Source organism: Labrus bergylta, chromosome 9 (assembly GCF_963930695.1).
Source record: "Labrus bergylta chromosome 9, fLabBer1.1, whole genome shotgun sequence".
Classification (NCBI taxonomy): domain Eukaryota; kingdom Metazoa; phylum Chordata; class Actinopteri; order Labriformes; family Labridae; genus Labrus; species Labrus bergylta.
This window is the reverse complement of record NC_089203.1, coordinates 963,418-987,126: the sequence shown is the minus strand read 5'-3', so window position 1 is coordinate 987,126 and position 23,709 is coordinate 963,418. Positions and strand designations below refer to the sequence as shown.

The following is a 23,709-nucleotide window of genomic DNA, read 5'->3' as shown; positions in this document are numbered from 1 at the left end:
GGGGTGATGTGCTGCCAGGGCGAAATAAATCAATAAAATTGTCATGTTTCCCCAAGTTAAATTGAATTAATATGACACTATTACTGTTGGGAAGCGCGGGGTCAGTTGACTGGAGGAAACAGCAGGGGGCAGTGTGACAGCAAACTGCAGTCTGTTTCCGGCCTTCATTCTTTTTTTTACCTCTTTGGAAATATTATATAATAATAATAATAAAATATACATATATATGATATTTAAAATGTTCTGCTTCTCCTGCTTCCTCATGACGCCTCCTCTGTTTTTCACAGTCAAAGGTTTTCCATAGCAACGGTGACGCTCTCTCCTGATTGGCGGCAGCTCCTTCCTGTGTTTACCTGGTGGCAGCTAGCAGAAGCTATTTTAAACCTCACAGTGTCCGTGAGCAGTGGATTAACAGGTGCCAATTAGAGCACGCATGACTCCATAACAAGGCCTTTGTCCTTCCGTGGCCGTTTTATTGAAGAAACCTGATGTAGATGAGGAGTTTTAACGGGTTAAAGAGCCGTTGGTCGCTGCTAACGTGAGCTAACGTTCAGCTAACAGAGTGGATGTGATGCTAACAGCATATCATTGAAGAATAACTTCAGGTGTTTAGGACTGGTCTGATGTTGTGTCGTCAGGATGAAGCAGAGATGGAGGTCTGGACATCGTGTCTCGTGCTGAGTAAGAATCACCATAATAATGTAATATGTGATAATATAACGTAGCCTATATATAATGTCTTTATGATGTTGTAGCTTTAAGCCCACATCCCCCCCTCTCGTTCTCTCTCTGTCTCTCCCCCTCGCTCTCTCTCCCTCTTTCTCTGTCTCTTTCTCTTTCTGTCTCTCTCTCCCTCTTTCTCTCTCTCTGTCTCTCCCCCTCTCTGTCTCTTTCTCTCTCCTCTCTCTCTCAATTCAATTCAATTCAAATGAGCTTTATTAACATGACAGATCAACAATGTCATGTTAATAAAATGTTGCCAAAGCAGTACAGAAAACATTTTGAACAAATGATTACAATATATACAGTTAACAAATATGAATAAAAGACATTAACAATAACATGAATTATTTTTACTATGAAACATTAAGTGTATTTTGTCTCAGTTTGTGACAATCATGAACATATTTAGCAGCTCGTACTGCACACAGACTTTTCTCTCCACAGAGATAGAGCAGCTTCTGAGGATCAGGGAGATGGAGAAAGTCAGGATATTTATTATCTTCAATCTTTATACATGTCACAGTGTAGGAGGAAGTGAGATTCTGATGGCAGAGTGAACACAGCCTGGCCTCTCTGGGTAACCAGTTCTGTCTGTGACAGCCTGTTTCTATGGTCAGACTGTGTTCACTCAGTCTGTACATCGTCATGGTTTTCCTTAGTTTCACATGCCTCACTGTGCTCAGGTACTCTGCCAGCTTGTACTCTCTGTTTAGGCTCAAATAATTTACTTTGTGATTTGGTGCTTTCCTTCCAATATTTGATATAATTGTCTTTTTGTTTTGAGATAATTTGGTTGGGCCAGATTGTTTGGGGTGTGTCCTGAAGCCCTGGTGTTTGAGGGCAGAGCTTCAGGATCAGCTGGCAGAGGGGACTCTTATCTGGGTTCAACTCTTGGCACTGAAGGGCTTTGAACTGGTAGGAGTGGGGGTCACTGGATTGGAGGTGTTTATAGAATGTGATGTTAATGATTAAAGGGTATTGGCCGAGTTCTGCCCTGCATGCATTACTGGCCGTGTGTCTGTGGACTCTCAGGATGTTTCTACACAGTTCTGCATGCAGGGCGTCCAGCGGCTGTTTTTCCTATTTGGGGAAGTCTTGGTTGGTTAATGGGCCCCATACTTCACTACCATATAAAATAATTGGGTCTATTATTGAATTGAGAATTTTGAGCCAGGTCCTAATTGGAATGTCAATCTGAATCTCTCTCTCTCTCCCCCTCTCTCTCCCTCTTTCTCTTTCTCTCTCTCCCTCTTTCTCTCTCTCTCTCTCGCTCCCTCTTTCTCTCTCTCTCTCGCTCCCTCTTTCTCTCTCTCTCTCGCTCTCTCTCTCTCTCGCTCTCTCTCTCTCTCTCCCCCCTCTCCCTCTCTCTCCCTCTTTCTCTCTCTCTCCTTCTTTCGCTCTCTGTCTCTCTCTCCCCCCCCTCTCTCTCCCTCTTTCTCTCTCTCTCTCTCTCTTTCAAAGACTGTAAATATAAATGATTATTGGTTTCTGTTTATACTCTCTGATCAATCAGCTGTAGATTCTCCTGTCACTGTTTTTCTCTTTTATTTTGACTTAATTCTCAAATGTTCAAATCTCTGAACTGTTTTTTTTAACAGGTTATCAGGTCAACATCACATGTTTTGGTACTTGAGTGCAAACGATGAAGTAAGCACGATAACCTCTCCAACCGACCTGCTGATACAAACTGATAAACTCCATGAATATCCATTATGTGGGATGTTGGTGGTGCTGAAAAACTGGCAAATGAGCTGCCAGAACTAGAGCAGTTGGGGGTTCGGTGCCTAGCTCAAGGGCACATCTGCAGTACTTGGGAAGTGACCTGGCACCTCTCCGATCAACTTCCAACAGACTGAGCTACAGCCGCCCCATGACAATAAACATCCTTAATGTATCTCTTTAAAATCAGACATACATGTATATAAACATGAATATCCATAACATGAGCTGACAGTAAAGAACAGGGTCGTTTAGTGACTATTTTTCTGTTAGGGCTGGCTCGATTTAATCAATAAGTCATATTTTTGGAAATTAAAATGTTTGTTAAAGAGAGCAGAGTGAAGCTGAGTCAGTAATTCTGTGTGTGTGTGTGATTCTGATGATGTCTCTGTTTGTTTGTCTCAGCTCTGCTTCTTCATGAGAGATGGATCACAACAACACAGAGCTACTGAGAGACCCCGGAGGAGAGCACGGACTAACAGGTGACACACACACACACACATGCGCGCCTTCTTTAAAGTTTAAAGACTTATTGACTGTCATAATGTCAAACTAAAGCAGCTTATATCCTCACTTTGCTTTAAAAAAATGACTGAAACAATAAAATAATATAACCAGAAAAAAGAAATAATTAATCAAGTCATTTTATTAAATGTTCAAATCTTTATGAAATGTATTTAAAAAACATAAAGTTAGTCTCTTAGCTGCTGTTCCTCCAGTGCCCACTAGGGGTGTCTCCTGAAGTGAGTCAGTCCTCATAGAGCCCCATGTTAAAATGTTTTTATTCGTCCTCAGAGGTTGTGTTTCTCTTTCCTGTTTAAGTTTTCATGTCGTCATGTTGGAGTTCAGTTTGTTCCCACTCTTTATCTTCCTGAGCACAAACACAGAGTGTGTACTGGTTTTCTGATGGTTGTGTATGTGTTTGTGTCTATTTCAGACCGGGTGACGCCCGAGTCCTTCAGTCCAGAAAAGGAGCAGGTTAGTTGTTGTTGTTTTTGGGGTGCTAAGGATGTAAAAATGTAATTGTTAATGAATGGATTAATTATTATTTATTAATGGAATAAAACATCTAACAGACAATTTAAATCAATTTGACTAAAAGCATGTTGTAATACTTTATTTTAACCAGCAGAGGACAGTATCTGCTTCTCATCACCGTCAGTAGCACCTTTATAACCTCAAAGTTTAATAATAATATTGATAATTATGTTTGAAAAATTAAAAAAAAGGATGTCTGTGTAGATTCTCATCGAGGTCATGGAGAATATGAAGCTCGATCCTAAGGCAACTAGAGAGTAAGATGGAAGAAGTTTCCCCTCTCCGCATCCAAAAAACTAACTGGTGGATGTAGTTAGTGATCAACTCTGATGTGTGTCATCCTTGATCATTAGCATGCAATTTCATGTGTAACTGATCACTAACATGTTTTGATGTTTTATTGTTTTAGAGGAGAAACTGCTCGGTGACGGAGGATCTGAACTCGGACGGTACTGTGAACACTCACACACAAACATTTCAGTACCGGATCGTATCAATGTATTTGTGAATTTAAATGTGTGTCAGTGATTTCTGCAGTCTGCTCACACTCTTGTCATGATCCTGTGTCCCCTCCCCTTAGGGTCGTGGTCTCAGAGCTCCATCTCCCGCTCCCTGCAGCGGGCGGAGTCGTTACTCCGGAGCACCTTTAACCCGAGTCTTAAGTGGCTGTTTCAGGTTCGCAGTCAGGATGACGAGGACGAGGGAAACTTTGTTGTCGCACACAACCTGGTGTCCCGCTCGTCTGCACGCCTCCTAAGGCTGCAGCAAGCTCTGCTCAATGTGGCCCCCCAGTGGCAGCCTGTGGGAGGGGTACCGACAGGATCTGCACAGGTGAGTCACTGCAGGACGCCAACAGGTGAAAATACCATGAGAGGAGGAAGAAAGGAGACACTTTGAATCGTGAGAGCTGGTGTAAGAAGAGTTATGAGAGTCCACTTTCCCTCTTCTTTGTCCTCAGGTGTGTGTTAAAGGTCCCCCAGGTGAGGGCGGGCTGCTCCTACAGGCCTCCTCCCCCTCCCTGCAGGAGGACTACCTGGCTCTGAGGAGGCTGCAGGGGCAGCGCTCTTTGCTGCTCTTCGTCCACGAGTTCAGCAGGAGAGCTCACCTGGCAGCTGCATTCATATCAAGAGTCACACACCTGCAGCTGGCTCAGGTAAGAACCACCTGCAGGAGAACCACCTGCAGTAGAGGCATTGGAAACATGTAGACAGATGAATTAGTGTCAGCCGGTCTTTTGAAACTCTGAATCATAACTGGACTCCTCTAATTCCTCTCTCCCCCCCCCCCCCCCCCCCTTCCTCCGCTCCCTCCTCTGTTTTCTCGCCCTTCTCCTCTTAGACCCAGTGTAGCTGGTCGTCCTTCCGACCCTGTCTTGTCTCTCTGGTTCAGGAGTTGCGGGTCCATCTGAGTCACTGGTCGAGTCTGTTCTCTAAGGTTCGGTCAGACCCGGACCTGAGACTCGTGGTGGTGCAGCAGACGCGTCTCCTGGAGGCGGTGCGTAGGAGTCTGGACCTGCTGGCTCTCCAGGCTTTGGTCCTGATGGAGCGGTTAGTGTTCCTGGTTCTGAGTGCCGTGGTCCGGTCTGACCTGGACTCTGTACCCAAAGAGGTCCTGGAGGATGTGTTAGGAGGTGCTGATCTGTATAACCAGGCTGTGGGGGAGCAGAGAGTCCAGCACAACGCCACCCAACTGAGGACTGCAGTAATACATCAGGCCCAAACCCCCACTCTGGGTCCTGGTCTTCCTCCAAGCAGGGGGCGTCACCCTGCAGGTGTGGGGGTCAAAGAGTTGATGCTTCTGTTAGCGGAGCGTCATGCAGAGCGGGCGACTCGACACCTGCTGAACACCTGGACCTGTGAGCAGGTGTGTCAGGTCCACAGGATCCAAACAGGTCCTGACCCCCCTGATCAGGGGGTCCACTGTGGGACCAGGACTCTGAGGGCTGATTGGACCTGGGAGCAGCTTCAGCACACTCACCTTGCAGCCTACATTACCCATCAGCCCTCTCTGCAGCCCTCTCCTCCACACACCTCCTCTCTAAAACCTCCTCCAGACCTTCACCTGGACCAGGAGAATCAGCACCAGGTATCCAAGAAGACCTCAGTCTCCGTGGAGCTTCTGGTTCAGCTGCTGGTCTCCTCAGGTAAGCTGCTGGCTCCTCTGACATCACAAATACCTGAACACCTGAGTCTGGATACAGGATCAGAGGAGAGACCACCTCAGGGGAGGACTTTACCTGCTCAGGTCGGCAGTCCAGAGCCTGGGGAGTCCAGTAGACCTCGGTCAGACTTGATCCAGTACCAGCAACCAGAGAACAAACCAGCACCAGAGACCAAGAACAGGTAAGAAATACCCGCTCAGTGTAAGTTCAATCGTGGTCTCGTCTCGGGCTGCGACTGTTTCAGACCCAACCTCAGGACTAAATATTTAGTCAGGGACGCAGTGCCACAGCGGAGTGGGTATGATATGTGACTATAGTGTACGAGAAGAAATGTTTGACATTTTAAACATAGTGATCAAGGTCCTTTCCCCCATGGCTTACTGAATACAACAAGCTGAATGCAAAACATATAAGCCCTCACTTATCAAACGTACATATGGCAGAAAAATGGGTGTACGGTCATGCAAAGTCCGGCACTTATCAATTTGGACGTGAGCGGAGGGTATGCTCAAATCTCACACCAGGTCTCAGTTCGTGTATGCACGTTTTCAACTCAGTGTGGACTTGCGCTGCAGCGAATCTGTCTGTGTTGGAGAATAATTAGATCATACTATAACAGTGCTTGTTAAGAAAGGCAGATAGAGGTTCACAGATTTACTGTTAGATAAGATATCTAAAATATATTTTATATTACGCTCCACCTCAAACGATCTCTGTAGACTACATTGCTTTTTAAATAATGCTGAGCAGCGCAAACTGTCAGGTGATTTATTTAGTTGTGTGTTTTATTTGATTAATTTTTATTTGTTTAATCGATTTACTTTAAAGATTAAAGATAAGAGAGGCTGCTTTCGGTAATTACATGTTAAACGTTCATGCACACAGGAATATCACTGCAGAAAATACTGAGACAAATTAAAACAGAAAAACTAAAAACAGTTAGCCTACTTTAAAAGGTCAGAAAAACTTCCACAGGATACTAAATACAACTTTTAGCCTCTGAAATATGAAATATTTAGGAATTCAGAACATTAACATTAGATCATAACTAATCTGTATCTGTATGTCTGGAGAGTAAACTAATAAATACACTGATGTGCCACATGCGTAATTGCGCACAGCAGACGCACTTAGGCCAGAGACTACATGTGACATAATAACAAATAAAGAAATCCGGGGGCTGTAAGACGGAGTTAGGACCTTCTTTTATGCAAGTGTTAAATTCTTATGTTTGGAAAGAAGGCTAATCGGATGAGAAGTGCACATTGCACAGCGTTTGAACAAACACTTTATTCATGTGATGCAGGACGTTTCAGGTTTCTCTTCTCTTTTAAAGTCTCATAAATGGCGAGATGCCAGTGCAGCCGACATTATCCGACACAGATGCAGGTTCACCTGTACCACTTGTACCATATTGAGGCTGAACCGATGAAAGAAGCCACTCGCTCCACGATCTGGGATTATTTCAGGTGGGGTCCGGCTGGCGTCCTCCGGTCAGATCCGAGAGCTGCTTCTTTTAAGACCCGCAACACTAGGCTACATTGTAGCGATCGTTTGGTCTGACCAGTTTTTTTAAACTAAAAGTATTTAAAAAAATTATATTATAGCCTAGATTATGTACGTTACATATCAAATTAAATTAAATATTAAAAACTCCGCTGGAGTTCGATTATCCACACCAACGCTGTTGAGATTTCATGCAGACGCATTTCTTCTGAAGCGCTCTAAGCCTACATTTCAGGCTGCCAGACAACACGATGTTATTCCTCTTTACTTTTCTCTGTTATGGTGTCACTCAGGTCATATCTCGTTTCTCTTCTTTGCCGTATTAAGTATCTCCATGCCGTAAACTCTGAGGGTGAGGACAGCTGAGCCGTGAATATATAGGGGCGTGGTATTTAAATGACGATCGTTTCCAGCCGACACACTTATCAACACCCGGTCTTGCTTACGCTGTGATCAGCCAGATACGCACGTTTCATAGGTCCCACGTGGACCCTGTCGTACGATGATTTCTACACCCAAATCTGCGCTGGTTTCTACACCAGATTGATAAGTGAGGGCCATAGAGTGGAAGTTAATGCTGTGGCTGTCTATTTCCAGCTAAATGGGGAGGGGGGAGTGTGAGGGGACCCAATGACTCAACACGGCCTATGGGTCCACATTACCTGTAGAAAGAAACTGCTCAAATCCTGAGCTTCGTTGAGCCCATGTGGTTTATTTGTGTTTGGTTCATAAATCCAAAATGCCTCCTTTCTTAAAGAGTTGGTTCATCAAATTGCCCCCTCTAGGTTTAGGCTTCACTCTTTCAATGCCATTGAACTGGAGGGTGGTGGTAGTAGACCATGCTCTTTCTCCTCTCCGAGCATGAGGAAGCTGCAGGCGAAACGCGATGTTGGCTCACAATAGAATACAGTAAAATCATTTTCAGGGTGCCACACTTTATTGATCTATTTTTCATGGTATGTTCCTGGAACCGTGAGCACCTGAGAATTTATAGGCTGCGTACCCTGTAGGCCATTTTGTTTTATTATGTATGTTAATATTAATTAACCTCTTTTTCCCCCTAAACCAACAAACGAGACCACAGACCTCCATCTGAGATTCATTTAAATGTTTTTAACACCTAAAGTGAACAGATTCACATTCTCTTATTCCGTTACTTAAAGATGAAATTATATTATATCTTGACTTCAGCTCAGGTGCTGGGATAGATGCAGACACAAACCCAGAGGTGGAGCCTGCTGAGCGGCCTGGTTGTCTGCGCTGGTCCCCGTCCGTGCAATGGTTGGACCTGGGTCAGTCTGAGCTGTTTGCTGAGGTGTTGGGACAGTATCGCACCCTGTTGGTGACTCTGTGCAGCAGAGCTCTGTGGCTGCAGCTGATAGCCCCCCCACTACCAAACTCTGCAGGAAGCATCAACCTCCAGGACACCCCCACCAGGATTAGCATGCTGAGCAGAGTCCAACAAGCTGCAGAGACAGGTGAGACGACTAGAGACAGGTGAGACGACTAGAGACAGATGAGAGGACTAGAAACTGGTGAGATGATTAGAGACAGGTGAGTGGACCAGAGACAGATTAGAGGACTAGAAACTGGTGAGACGACTAGAGACAGGTTAGAGGACCAGAGACAGGTGAGACGACTAGAGACAGATGAGAGGACTAGAAACTGGTGAGGCGACTAGAGATAGATCAGAGGACTAGAGACAGGTGAGAGGACTAGAAACTGGTGAGACGACTAGAGACAGGTGAGAGGACTAGAAACTGGTGAGACGACTAGAGACAGGTGAGAGGACTAGAAACTGGTGAGATGACAAGAGACAGGTTAGAGGACCAGAGACAAGGAACCTGGTACAGAGACAGGCCACAGGACTAGATACAGGTAAGAGGACCTGGGAACTCATTACCTGAGCAGGTATTCAGAAGACTGGCTGACTGTGTTTTCATGTGTGAGTTTCTGTATGTACTACATGTTTATCATGGTGTCCTCTGCTCTGTCTTTTCATGGTTTGTTGTAGATTTGCTTCCAAAGGACCTCAGGACCATGCTGGAGGGATTCAGTCTGTATCTGTTGGCCTTCACTGCACATGCTCAGTGGGACTATGGTAAGTAGACACACAGAGATGTGTGAATGCAGCAGTAAGAATAAATGAATTCAAGAACATTTACTGACTAAAATCAGAGAACTAAACGCTGAAGGTAAAATATGGGAATTCTGAATAAAACCGTTTCTCTGTCAGAGGTGTGCAGGAGTTTAGGCTCTGCCCTGAAGGACAAGTGTCTCACAGGAGTGAACCACCATTTGGCCTGTGAGCAGAACAGAGGTGTGATGGTGTCACCCACCATGAAGCACTTCCTGTGTCTGCCCCCTCCTCTGATGTCATCACTGAGCAGCTGTCAATCAAACAGCAGGAGCTCAGGTAACAACACACCTTCAGGTAATCCTTCTGAGTGTGTAACATCTTCTTCATCAGTGAGCAGCTTCACCACTGTCCAGAGTTTATTTTTAAAATAAACAAACTATTCAGAACAGACGAAAGACTGCCCTTCAGGTGTTTAACATCCCATAATAATCATTTCACAGAAAGGACACACCCCCTCTCTCTGTCTCCCCCCTCAGGTCCTCTAAGCCTCTCCCCCTACAGGCTCTCTCTGCACAGACACACTGTTAGCTTAGCATTAGCCACAATGCAGCTGTCCACAAACTGGGTCATGTCCAAGTCTTACCAGTTCCTGTCGTCATGGAGCCTCAACAAGTTCCTGCTCGTCACCCAGGGAGACCTCAAAGTATGTGACTCATTATGTACACACACACACACACACACACACACACACACACACACACTCTTCATAAAAACACATATTATAGATCAGACTTTATACACATTACTGAGCAGCGGGTTTGTCTTTTTTTAAAACGTGGGAGACATTATAATCCTTTAAACACAAAACTAGACGACGTAGCCAGACCACGAGACCACACACCTGCCGTTTGTAGAAACAATTCTAAAGACACGAGATCTCACAGAAACTCACATGATCAAACGTGACTTCACGAGACAAACAAATATGATGGACGATGGGCGTGGTCAACCGGCTGTGTGGTTTGTCTTCATTATTCCACAAGCTGCTCTTCTTCAATATTCCACTGGGCTCGGGGCTCAGTTGTGTTTGTGATCCCTGCCATGTTTGATGCAGTGAAGATTACCGTACTGACATCAAACACTTGAGGATAATGGACAAATAATCTGACACGACAAACCTTTCATTGGGCCACGCCATCCATCATTGGGGAGGACAAATTAGGCCTAAAATCGTCTAGTGTGTTGGCTGCCCAACACGAGGACGGTGTTAACTTACTCTTTATCAGAGCAGCCTGGTGGTTTTAGACTTTATATAATGTGTGTGTATCAGAGCTCACCCCTCTGTCCCATTCAGCTCAGTTGTTGTTTGTAAAGATTTGTGATCACTATTGAAGTTAGAGTTCTGTCATACTGTGCTCATACTTAGGGACTTTGCCATGTCTTGTGTTTTTTCTATTCAGGTTCTCACAGAGACTTTAGAGCTGATGCTTGGTCAGTTTCAGTCCCTGATGAAGACCCACAACAGTCAGTCTGCTCTTCATCACCATCATCATCAGCTCCTGCTGAGGAAACAACTCAGAGATCTGATCTCAGCCGTGTCTAAGCTGCAGGTGACCCCTCTGACTCACTAACACATTACACACCTCTGATTCCAGCTTTCGTCTTTCTGCATTCATATTTATTCAACGGCATAATATTCTTCTCCCAGTCTGTGGAGTTACATTGTGTTTTGGCACTGCAGAACAACTGCACAGCGGAGCTCCACATACACACAGTCAGTCCATCACTGTACAGTCGTCATGAAGACAGAAATTAGCTGGAGTTGGACATTTTAACATGGGGCTCTATGGGGACTGACTCACTGCAGTAGACAGACTCTAGTGGACACTGGAGGAACTGCAGTTATTGGTACTTGACCTTGCTCGTGATTATCCAATCGTGTGTGTGTGTGTGTGTGTGTGTGTGTGTGTGTGTGTGTGTGTGTGTGTGTGTGTGTGTGTGTGTGTGTGTGTGTGTGTGTGTGTGTGTGTGTGTGTGTGTGTGTGTGTGTGTGTGTGTGTGTGTGTGTGTGTGTGTGTGTGTGTGTGTGTGTGTGTGTGTGTGTGTGTGTGTGTGTGTGTGTGTGTCAGACGTTCTCCGCAGTGGTTCTGAAGACATTCTCTAAAGACTGTAAGAGGATGTCGGGGGAGATCTTTGAACAGATGATGCCTGCTGCTGTTCATTGGAGACTTCACCTCAGGACAGGTACTACAGCTGATAGTGACATAAAACGATAACCATATGATTCTCATTATTTAGAATTTGGTGTCATGGTAACAAACGGCAGCCGTCAGATTGAAATGTTTTAAATTCAGCATCATTCAGCTTTTCACAGATTTTTTTTTTTTTTCTCTCCTCCGTATGTGGGATGTTTTTTTTGTCCCCAACATCAATACATGATTCTTTTCATCGCATGGACCTCGGTGCCTTTAGATGTTGTGTTCAGCTAATAGGCTAATAGGAGAGCTGTGTCTCTGTGTGACCCGTCAGACCTGCAGCTCCACAGCCAAGACACAGACAGACAAATGAAAGGGACGGCAAATACCGGCTGGCTTTTTTTAGTTTCTGTGTTTTACAGTGTTTCACAAATGTATTAGACCACCTGTCATAAAAACAAGAAAACATCAATATTTTAGAAATCTTTCAAAATCTTGTTGAAAAAGAAAAATGTTGTCATTATTTATTTGGTGAATAACAAACTGAAACAACTAAATATTCCTTTTTCACACTTCATATTTTGATTGTCTTCCTTTGGTCTTGATAACAGTATGCATTGTTGCTGGCATTGTTTTTACTTTTCAACAGTCTCTTTTGTTATTGAGTCCCAAATAGTTTCTAGCTGTTCCCACAGACTTGCTTTAGATCAAACTTTTGTGCGATCAATCTTTGAATCTACTAAATCCAAAATATGTTCAGTTGGATTCAAATCAGGACTTTGACTCGGCCAGTCCATCAGTTCCAGTCCTCCAGATTCAAATAGTCTCTGCACAGCTTTGAAGTATGGACTCAATGTCCTGTTACTATATGAACCCAATTTCAAACTGAATTCCCATTTTTAGACCCAAATTTGAGCCGGCTCACTGGGCTTCTCTGAGAAGTCAGAAATTAATGAATCATTCATTCAACCACTAAAACACATTTTTCTGTTCAGAAAGTAAATCACTTTCATATGACATCTTAACGAAGAAATAATAATGTGCTTTACTATTTATTTTGTAAAACAGTACATTTGAAAATTCATAGATAAAAATATCAATGATATTTTACCATTAAGAATATCATTTGGGTTAAAGAGCTTCTACATACTGATGATGTATTAACCATTACAGAAACATAAAACATGATTTGGTAATTACCAATGCTTTTCATTTAGGGCAGCTGTGGCATAAACCTTACATTGGGTGGTGGTCTAATAACTTTATTAAGCACTATATTTCTATATTTTTTCACACAGACACTTTTATTAGCAGCAGATAAGAACGGAATTTCATTGCATTTGACTCGTTAGTGCAGGATAAAAACAGCAGCAAGTATTTACATAGAAAAATAAGGTGCAGATATGAATAGATATAAAAAGAAAAGGTATGTATAAAATGTCTATACAGATAAATATATTGCACGTTTGTGATGTATGTTATATTGTATTTTACAGTCCAGTGAGATGGTCCTGTGTGGGGGTTTGAGGGGGAATGGAGGGATTATTTTTTTGTGTTCAAAAGTCTTATGGCCTGTGGGAAGAAGCTGTTACAGAACCTGGAAGTTCTGCTTTGGAGGCTGCAGAACCTCAGGGTCCAGCAGCGAAAACAGTCCTTGGTGGTCGTGGGAGGTGTCTCTGCTGATTTTCTGAGCCCTGGTCAGGCAGCGGATTTTTGCGATCTCCTGGATGGGAGGAAGTGGAGTCTGAATGATCTTTTCCGCCGTCCTCACCACTCTCTGCAGGGACTTCCAGTCGGAGGCACTGCAGGCTACGGACCAGACAGAGATGCAGTTATGCAGACATGTTATGATGCTCTCTATAGTGCCTCTGTAAAAGGTGGTGAGAATAGGAGGGGGAGGTGTGCTCTCTTCATCCGACGCAGAAAGTGCATGCGCTGCTGTGAAGGGACCAGGTCAGAGTGTCTGTTATCTGCACCCCCAGGAACTTTGTGCTGCTAACTCTCTCCACTGCTGTGCCGTTGATGAGGAGTGGTGTGTGGCTGGGCTGGCGCCTCCTGAAGTCGACAGTGATCTCTTTGGTTTTTATCGACGTTCAGGGCCAGGTTGTTGGTTCTGCACCAGGCAACCAGATGTTTCACCTCCTCTCTGTAGTCCATGTCGTTGTTATCACGGATGAAGCCCACTACTGTTGTGTCGTCTGCAAACTTCACGATGTGGTTAGTAGTGGTCCTGGCGCAGCAGTCATGGGTCATCAGGGTGAACAGCAGCGGACTCAGGACGCAGCCCTGAGGGGAGCCGGTGCTCAGGGAGATGACACTGGAGGTGTTATTGCCCACCCGCACAGAGTGGGGTCTGTTTGTGAGGAAGTCAAGCAGCCAGTTACATAGGGGGGTGCTGAAACCAAGGGGGGCCAGTTTGCTCACCAGATGCTGTGGGATGATTGTATTGAACGCCGAGCTGAAGTCCAGAAACAACATCGGCACATGTGTGTCCTTCTCTTCCAGATGTTGTAAGCCCAGGTGGAGTGCAGAGGAGATGGCATCCTCTGTGGAGTGGTTAGGGCGGTAAGCAAACTGGTACGAGTCGAATGTGGGGGGAAGTCTGGAGACAATGTGGTCCTTTACCAGCCTTTCAAAGCACTTCATCATAATAGGGGTTAGTGCTACGGGGCGGGAGCATCATTGAGTGAGGAGATTGTGGATTTTTTAGGCACTGGTATAATTATGGCAGTCTTTAAACATGATGGTACCACAGCCTGGATCAGCGAGGTGTTGAAGATGTCTGTGAGAACCCCAGCCAGCTAGTCAGCACATTCCTTAAGCACCCATCCCGGTATGTCGTCAGGGCCCGCTGCTTTCCGGGTGTTCCCTTTCCTCAGGGTTCTCCGGACATCAGCTGTGTCCAGGCTGATTGGCTGCTCATTGTCACGGGGGGGGGGGGGGCGCTCTGCCTGTTTTTAGTGCCACCATGTTGCAAGATTTAAAAGTGTCATTACGGGCTTTCAGCATTCCATGTACATCACAATAACATCCTCCATGCACTTCTGAATGTATGCAGACACAGACTCGGCATACACCTCCACACACGTGATGATTGTCTGTAGCAGCTTCCTTGAACATGTCCCAGTCCGTGCATTCAAAGCAGTCCTGTAATGCTTCCATAGCTCCCTCAGGCCAGGCCCTCACTTGCTTCACTGTGGGGTTTTTCCTGGTCAGCAGGGGCTTGTATGCAGGAATTAGCATCACAGAGAGATGGTCTGAGGAGCCATAGTGGGGGCGGGGTGCAGCCTTGAATGCCTTTTTGATGTTGCTGTAGGCCAGGTCCAGCGTGCTCCCACCCCTGGTTGCAAAATCCACATATTGATGGAAATGAGGAAACACAGTTTTCATGTTGGCCTGATTAAAGTCCCCTGCCACAATGAAAGCTCCCTCTGGATGTGTAGATTGCAGTTCACTGATGGAGCAGTATAAAACATTTGGGGCTTCTCTGGTGTTTACACTGGGAGGGATGTACACTGCTGTGAAGATCATAACAGTGAATTCCCGGGGTAAATAAAAAGGCCTGCATTTTATAGTCAGTAGTTCTACATCAGGAGAGCAGTGACATGAGACATGAGATCTCACCGTTGTGGCACCAGTTGTTGTTGGTGTATATGCAAACACCGCCGCCTCAGGATTTACTAGTGAGAGAGCTGCTCCTATCCGACCGAAATAATGTTAGCCCCTCTATGCTAACTGCCTCATCTGGAACGGATGGTTTTAGCCACGTTTCTGTGAGAAATATGGCGCAGCAGTCTCTCATCTCCTGTTTTGCAGTTCAATCCAGATTCAGGTAGTCCAGTTTGTTCTCCAGGGAGCGAACATTAGAAAGCATGATGGAAGGAAGCGGCGTTCTGTGCGGGTTAGCTTTTAGCTTGGTTGCTAGTCCCGCTCGGCATCCCCGTTTCTGCTTCCAGTCACACTGCTTCCGTCTCCTGGTACAAGGCTCCACTGCTTCACAGGCCGCTGGATGTAGCCGGCGTAGTATTCCAAGGCTACGTAGAAGGTCCAGAGTGGTCGCATCTACCAATCTTGAACTGTTTGATTTACCTAAAACTAAAACTGGCGGTCGTATACTACTTTGGAGTAACTACACTGCAGGTTCACGTATCAGAACTGACTGGGTAATTTGCCATTATATTCCTGTTGCTATCACGAGCCACTGCAGCCGCAGCCGAGCAGGGCGCCGCCATCTTGGATAACGTCAACATGTACAGAACACATTTTTAAAAAGTGATGATCAGGACATTTGAAGGAACACCTTATTGTGTAGTAATAGTTGTATGTCTGTGTGGGTGTGTGCAGGTTTTCCCAGCAGTCCCAGTGACTACACCTCAATGGCAGCTCAAGCTGTGATTGGTCAGGTGTTGGAGGGCGTGGCTCCGCTGTCTGATGACGCTCGTGTGCAGGCTCTGAGCATCACCATGACGGCGTTCATGGAGGCGTGGATGGAGCACATCCTCAGACACAGGATCAAGTTCAGGTCAGTCTCTAGTCTCATTTAATCGAGTCCTAGTCTGACTCAGACGTGTTGTAGTCTGAGGTACACAGCTCCACAGCAGCAGCGTCAGAGAGGCTGAAGTGACTGAAAAGAAGAAGCTTTAGAGTGTTTCTGGTGAACAGCTTTACTGCTGATTTATAAGATCTGAGCTCCGCTTACATCAGGTGAGAGTCAGAGTTCAGCTCAGCAGCCAATCACAGGGCTGATACTAAGAGACGGAACAAAAGTCACACCTGCCATCAGTGAACCTGCATGATTGGACGCTGCTGCAGAATCTACACAGACATGACAACAACGTGTGTGTGTGTGTGTGTGTGTGTGTGTGTGTGTGTGTGTGTGTGTGTGTGTGTGTGTGTGTGTGTGTGTGTGTGTGTGTGTGTGTGTGTGTGTGTGTGTGTGGTTCAGCAGGAGACCTGTTGCCTTTTCTCCTCTGTATATTATTATCGGGGTGTAACAGTACACAGCGGCCATGGTTCAGTACGACTTGTTATTTATCATATGACTTCATGCACTGAACTGTGACGTCCGTAACATGACGGTATAAATATATTTATTGATCAGTGTTGCTCTCCTCAGTGTGCAGGGAGCTCTGCAGCTGAAGCAGGACTTTGACTCCATCAGAGAAATGATCCAATCAGAGCAGTACGGACTGTCAGCTGATCTCCACCACAGGCTGCTCAGTCTCAGGTACCAAACAGCTGTGATTGATATCTACAGCTCAGTGTAATGTTGTAAATTGACCCCTGTGTGTGTGTGTGTGTGTGTGTGTGTGTGTGTGTGTGTGTGTGTGTGTGTGTGTGTGTGTGTGTGTGTGTGTGTGTGTGTGTGTGTGTGTGTGTGTGTGTGTGTGTGTGTGTGTGTGTGTGTGTGTGTGTGTGTGTGTGTGTGTGTGTGTGTGTGTGTGTGTGTGTGTGTGTGTGTGTGTGTGTGTGTGTGTGTGTGTGTGTGTGTGTGTGTGTGTGTGTGTGTGTGTGTGTGTGTGTGTGTGTGTGTGTGTGTGTGTAGGGTCTTTCAGCAGGTGGACTCTGCTGTGGTGTGTCTGCTGCAGCAGCCTCAAGCTAAGCCATGCCTGCAGTCGAGAGCGTGGGAGCCGTTCACACACTGCTGTGAGTATCAAAGATCACTTTAAGAACGTCTGAGGATCAGAAACACAAGATCCATCTTATTTCTGACAGAGATGCAGATTTCCACTACTATGATAAGTAATGAATAAAGTGTGTGTGTGTGTGTAGGTCCAGCTCACGGCAGCAGAGACAGCATTGACTCAGTGGTGGGCAACAGTATAACTAACCTCAGATGTATGGAGGGGGAGGAGCTAAATGACCCCACTGTGGTGACCTCAGACCTCCCTGCTGTGGACCCCTCCACCCCCGGAGAGCCCTACCTGGCCCCCAGGTACATACAGCCTCATACCTGTGTGATGTGGACAGGTTTTTGTCCTCATAGAGTCTGTGTTCGAAGTCTGTGAGACGGTTCTCACACCCGTGTGATCTCATGTGGTCTTAATGGTCATGGTGCCGCGCTAGTGGCAGCCTGTTGCAGCAGCTCCGGTTTTGTCTTGCGTTTTAAGTGTTTTTAAAGTGTTTTGTTACATGTCAAGTCACCTGTCGTAGCCTATGAGTTAGTCAAGATAGACACTAGTGGCTTAGTCGAGTTTTATTAGTTTTTACCGTTTTTGTATATTTTTTCGTGTCGGGACAGTATGCCAACACATACTAACGGTATTGTTTACACGCTCGACCAGCTGTTAGTGCTCTCCAAACCACTACCTTTGACGGGAACGAGACACCAAATCCCAGAGGAGCTAAGGAGAAGACGCCGAGGATGCAGAGCCGGTGTTCTAAGGAGAGCCCTGCATCCCCTCGATTGTCATGGGGAATGTGAGGTCGCTGGTGAACAAGGTGGATGAACTCGGAGCACTCATAAGATCACTGCGTGAATACCGAGAATGCAGTTTAATGTGTTTCAAACACAACAATGAATGGATTTATGACTGTACGGGCTGATCAGGCTGAGCGGTAAGGACAGAGGAGGGGGGCTTGCTCTGCTTGTGAATAACCGATGGTGTCATCCTTCTCACATTAATGTAAAGGAGCGCATTTGCACCCCTAACATCGAACTGTTAGCCGGTAGTCTGCGCCCATACTATCTCCCGAGGGAATTTACCTGTGCTGTTGCCATTGTTGTTTACATACCTCCGTCAGCTGATGCCGACACAGCATGTGACGTCATCAACTCAGTCTCTGCTAAAATACTCACACAACATCCAAATGCCTTCGTTGCAATCTCTGGGGATTTTAGTCATGCCTCTCTCTCTACAACCCTCCCGACTTTTCACCAATTTGTCATTTGCCCTACCAGAGACAATAAAACACTGGATTTACTGTATGCAAACATACAGGATGCATACAGATCCACAGCCCTCTCTCCCCTTGGTAGGTCAGACCATAACCTGGTTCTTACCGGTTCACCTACACATCCATTGTTCAGCGGCAACCGGTAACCACGAGGACAGTCAGGAGGTGGTCTCAGGAAACCAATGAGCTCCTGCAAGGGTGTTTTGAGGCTACAGACTGGGATGTGCTCTGCGAACCCCATGGGAATAACATTGACTCCATGACGGACTGTATAACTGACTACATCTCCTTCTGTGTCAATAATGTGGTACCTACTAGGGAGGTGAGGTGCTTTGCAAACAATAAACCCTGGATCACCAGGGATTTAAGATGTTTGCTAAATAAAAAGAAGAAGGCATTCAGGGATGGTGACAGTGTGTTGCTGAAGAGTGTACAGAGGGAGTTGAGGGTGAGGCTGAGAGAAAACAAGGAGGCATACAGGAGGAAGCTGGAGAGCAAGCTCCAGCAGAACAACATAAGGGATGTGTGGCACGGTATGAAAACCATAACCGGCTTCAAGGTGAAAGGAAATCAGGCGGAAGGGCCAATGAGCTGAACGTGTTCTTCAATAGGTTCAGCACGAGGCCTTTGGCTACCTCCCCGGCCCCTGAAAGCCACACAGACCCTACATCCTCCCCCCTCACAAAGGCCCCCCCCTCCCCGCAAGTTACCTGGATGGCACCCACTGCCCCCCCCCCCCCCCCCCCCCCCCACAGTTTGCATACTGCCCAAGGGTGGGGGTTGAGGACGCCATCATCTACCTACTCCACAGAGCCCACTCTCACCTAGACAAGTCTGATAGCACTGTGAGGATTACGTTTTTTGATTTTTCAAGTGCTTTTAACACCATACAGCCAGTACTGCTACGTGAGAAGCTGGAGCTGATGCAGGTAGACACCACCACAACATCCTGGATCATGGATTACCTGACTGACAGACCACAGTTTGTGAGGCTGGGGAGGTCTGTGTCTGAGCGGGCGGTCAGTGGCATAGGAGCGCCACAGGGGACTGTGCTGTCCCCTTTCCTCTTCACACTATACACCTCAGACTTCCAGTATAACTCTGAGGCTTGTCACTTACATAAGTTCTCAGATGATACTGCGGTAGTAGGGTGTATTAGTGGTGGAGAGGAGACATAATACAGGCAGCTGGTGGATAACTTTGTTGCAGGGAGTGGGAAGAACCACCTGGTGTTAAATGTAACAAAGACCAAGGAAATGGTGGTGGACTTTAGGAGGGCCAGGCCTGAGCTAAGTACCATCTCTATCCTTGGGGATGAGGTGCATGTGGTGGAGTGCTATAAATACTTGGGGGTGCACAAAATGTTATCCATGTTTTATCAGACTGTTGTGGCAAGTGCCATTTTCTTTGTAGCCGTCTATTGGGGCAGCAGCATCAGGGCTTGTGACTCTAAAAAGCTTAACAAGCTGATTAGGAGGGCTGGCTCTGTGCTGGGGGACTGCTATGGAGCCCCTGGAGGTGATGATGGGGAGAAGGATGATACAGAAACTGTTGAACATTACGGACAATAACATGCATCCCTTACACAATCTCGTGTGTGAACAAAAGAGTGTTTTTAGTCTAAGCTGCAGCTAAGCTGCAAAAAGGACAGATTTAAAAATACTTTTTTACCTACTGCAATTGCACTCTATAACGACTCCACTTAAAGTAAGGACAGAAGACATTTAAACTTTTAAACTTTAGCCTGAGCTGCATATATATATATATATATATATATATATATATCTCAAACTGTATTTTGCACCTGTATATTTGCACACTTGACTGCTTTTTTATAATAATTCTTTATTTGTCTATCATACTATGCACTGGCAGAGCTAGTTTTTTTGTACTGTTATCTATGAGTAACAGCTACTTATGCATATGGACTATCCATACCACTTTTTTATCCTGGCTATGTATTGTGGGCTCATGTTTTTTGTATGGGTGGGATATGTATGTATATATGTGTTGTGTGTTTTTATGTATGCTGGCTGCTGGAACACCTAAATTTCCCTGCTGGGATGAATAAAGTATATCTTATCTTATTTATCTTAATAACACATCGGGTGTCATTCACCGACCGTTCTCAAGAACTAATGTGTTCTTAAATCCTGGTTACAATCTTTTGAAGAAGATTCTGGGATTCAGCGATGTTTTCTTCTGTGGGATTTATTGTTAGGTAGGCTTCTTCGGCTGTTCGGGTGCTGACAGAGTCTGGGGGGAGGTTTCTTTGAGGGTTCTTGCACCAGGAGGGGGACACAGCTTTCTTCCAAAAGGGCCACAGAGATGCAGCATTAAAAATGTTTTTTGTTTTTTTTACCTGAAATGGAATAAATGATCAACAGATGAATTTCAACTGGACATTAAACTTTCTTATTGCCTGAGTCTAACCTAGCTTTAAATTAAATAAGAACAGGTTGGAAATATACTTGGGCCCAGCTATCGTCTATTAGTGGGAAACACTGGAGATTAAATATTCTCAAACAGGTTGTTTGGTATGAAGTTGTCATTTTTATTGTTCTGCACTTTTTTGGATTTGGGCAAATGTCAGTGTTGTGTGGAGTTTAAGTGACAGTTCTAGCGCTAACCCTTAGTAGGCCTACAGCGTGGCTGCCAACAGTCAATAATAAATCATATTCTTTTTATGAATATATTTGCCTCTTGCATGAAATCTGTGTTGAAATAGGCCTACAGTGTATTTTAACGTCTACCATAATGGTGGTACTTGGAGAGCCAGACATTTTCGGAGGTGGTACGCAGTATAAAAAGTTTGAGAACCACTGATCTAATGGATCATGTTTGATCTGGTTTGATCTAGTGGATCCTGTTTGATCTAATGGATCCTGTTTGATCTAGTGGATCATGTTTGATCTGGTTTAATCTAATGGATCCTGTTTGATCTGGTTTGATCTAATGGATCCTGTTTGATCTGGTTTATCTGGTTTGATCTGGCTTATCTGGTTTGATCTGGTTTATCTGGTTTGAGCTAATGGATCCTGTTTGATCTAGTTTGATCTAATGGATCCTGTTTGATCTGGTTTATCTGGTTTGATATAATGGATCCCGTTTGATCTGGTTTGATCTAATGGATCCTGTTTGATCTATTTTGATCTAATGGATCATGTTTGATCTGGTTTGATCTAATGGATCCTGTTTGATCTATTTTGATCTAATGGATCATGTTTGATCTGGTTTGATCTAATGGATCCTGTTTGATCTGGTTTGATCTAATGGATCATGTTTGATCTAATGGATCCTGTTTGATCTGGTTTGATCTAATGGATCCTGTTTGATGTGGTTTGATCTAATGGCTCCTGTTTGATCTAATGGATCATGTTTGATCTAATGGATCTGGTTTGATCTAATGGATCCTGTTTGATGTGGTTTGATCTAATGGATCCTGTTTGATCTAATGGATCCTGTTTGATGTGGTTTGATCTAATAGATACTGTTTGATCTAATGGATCATGTTTGATCTGGTTTGATCTAATGGACCCTGTTTGATCTGGCTTATCTGGTTTGATCTGGTTTATCTGGTTTGATCTGTTTGGATCTGGGGAATCCGGTTTATCTGGTTTGTTATGTTTGGATCTGGGGAATCCGGTTTATCTGGTTTGATCTGGTTTATCTTGTTTGATCTGGTTTATATCGTTTGATCTGGTGTGATTTGGTTTTATCTCGTTTGATCTGGTTTATCTTGTTCATCTGGTTTGATCCGATTTATCTGGTTTGATCTGGTTTATATGGTTTGATCTGGTTTATCTGGCTTGATCTGCACACTAACAGTGTCTTTGTTTATGTGGTCTCAGTGCAGCTCTAGGTTCTGCCCAGCAGGACTGGTTGGACCTGAGGATCCACAGCACTGCCCGACGCTGGAGACTACCAGGATTACACTGTCTGTCCAAGTCTGAACCCTGAACCACTACAGACCTTCAGAGACATCCATAGACCTTCAGAGATCACTACAGACCATCAGAGACCACCACAGACCTTCAGAGACATCCACAGACAACTACAGACCTTCGGAGACATCTACAGACCTTCAGAGACCTCCACAGACCCTCAGAGATCTCCCAGACACTCAGAGACCACCACAGACCCTCGGAGACCTCCACAGTCCTCCACAGACACTCAGAGACCTCCACAGACCTTCAGAGATCACCACAGACCAGTATGAAGCCTCAGACAAACATTTTTGTGAAATAATCTTTTAAAACATTTTAGATTGTTTATATTTTTAAATAAATCAAAAATATTTATTCATGAATTATTATATTTATTTATTTTTTTGTTTGCTGCTTGTCATCAAACTTACTTTTCTATTCATTAATAAAAATATATTTTCTACTCGTATGTCCGTTTTTTTTGGTTTTATCAAAAAGGTCATATTTTGCCTTTTTTGGGGTTCGTATATTTAATCTATGTACCTCCTAAAGTATGTTCACAATAGCTAAAGTTTGAAAAAAGTGTCTGTTTTCATGTACTGTCGCTTCTGACTCTCTCTCTAGGCTCTGAAGTGCCCACGTTCAGAGTCCCCACGTGTGCCAAGTCTGATCTGATTGGTTGGCCGGTCGGCTCTGTTGTAATTGGTCAGTCGCTCAGCACGGTTCTCAGAAATGTCACGCCCCTTTTACCATATTGGTAATATAGCAAAAACACCGGTATGCAAACAGCAATGGCCGGTTTTCAACTTCACCAATCTGACATAGAGGAGGAACAAACACAACAACCTTTGCCACGAAGGCATGAGCACGGTGTTTCAGTGTTGTAGGTGTTTATTTTGCAGCCTGTTCAGATTTAATATGTGTTTAATATATGCTAATCGGGTAGCTACAATGAGTTGTTTAGGTGTAGGCTAAGTGTGGAAACTGCAGCTAAATACTTACCGAAGCAAACACTGTGTGCTGCAGAATCCCATGATAACTTACAACAACAACATAGCAACAGTAACACACAGCTTATGTTTGTATCAAGTCTTTTTATCAAAAAAACTCTCACTGTTATTGTGTTGAAAAATACTTTAGCCTCTTCCAATTTCACTGACTGGAGCTACCAGCATATTTCCCCAATCCAAAAATATATCTTACTCGTGGCTTCACAAAGTTTGGCTTGATTACAATATGATTATTGGCCACAAATGTGTTCTGTACAATACATTTTTATTGTATTTACATTAGTACTGTACGTTGTTTATTGCAGCGACTCACTTTGTTCTGCATTGTAAATCACCTCCTTGATGTGATTAAAAATTCAATGAGCAATTGTATCAATGACATCAAAGACTGCTATAGTTATTTTGACTACAAAAGCCCAGGTGATAATCACGTGTTTGTTGGATCAATATCTCA

General features: G+C 44.7%; 1 protein-coding gene across 2 annotated transcripts; it reads left to right on the top strand.

Moving 5' to 3' along the window:
• The first annotated feature begins 143 nt into the window (after positions 1-143).
• Positions 144-22,708, top strand: ccdc142 (coiled-coil domain containing 142). Of its 2 annotated transcripts, none has more exons than XM_020651017.3 (18): positions 144-681; positions 2,848-2,924; positions 3,380-3,420; positions 3,890-3,929; positions 4,061-4,311; positions 4,439-4,633; positions 4,819-5,822; positions 8,339-8,625; positions 9,162-9,248; positions 9,384-9,563; positions 9,764-9,930; positions 10,688-10,837; positions 11,357-11,471; positions 15,767-15,944; positions 16,539-16,649; positions 16,968-17,068; positions 17,195-17,357; positions 22,171-22,708. In XM_020651017.3, the coding sequence occupies exons 2-18, from the start codon at positions 2,867-2,869 to the stop codon at positions 22,277-22,279; spliced, it is 3,237 nt and encodes a 1,078-aa protein (XP_020506673.2). In that variant the 5' UTR covers positions 144-681; positions 2,848-2,866; the 3' UTR covers positions 22,280-22,708. The 2 variants fall into 2 exon arrangements, with proteins under 2 accessions (XP_020506673.2, XP_020506672.2); XM_020651016.3 differs by having other exon boundaries at positions 145-681; positions 9,384-9,581.
• Positions 22,709-23,709: the final 1,001 nt, after the last annotated feature.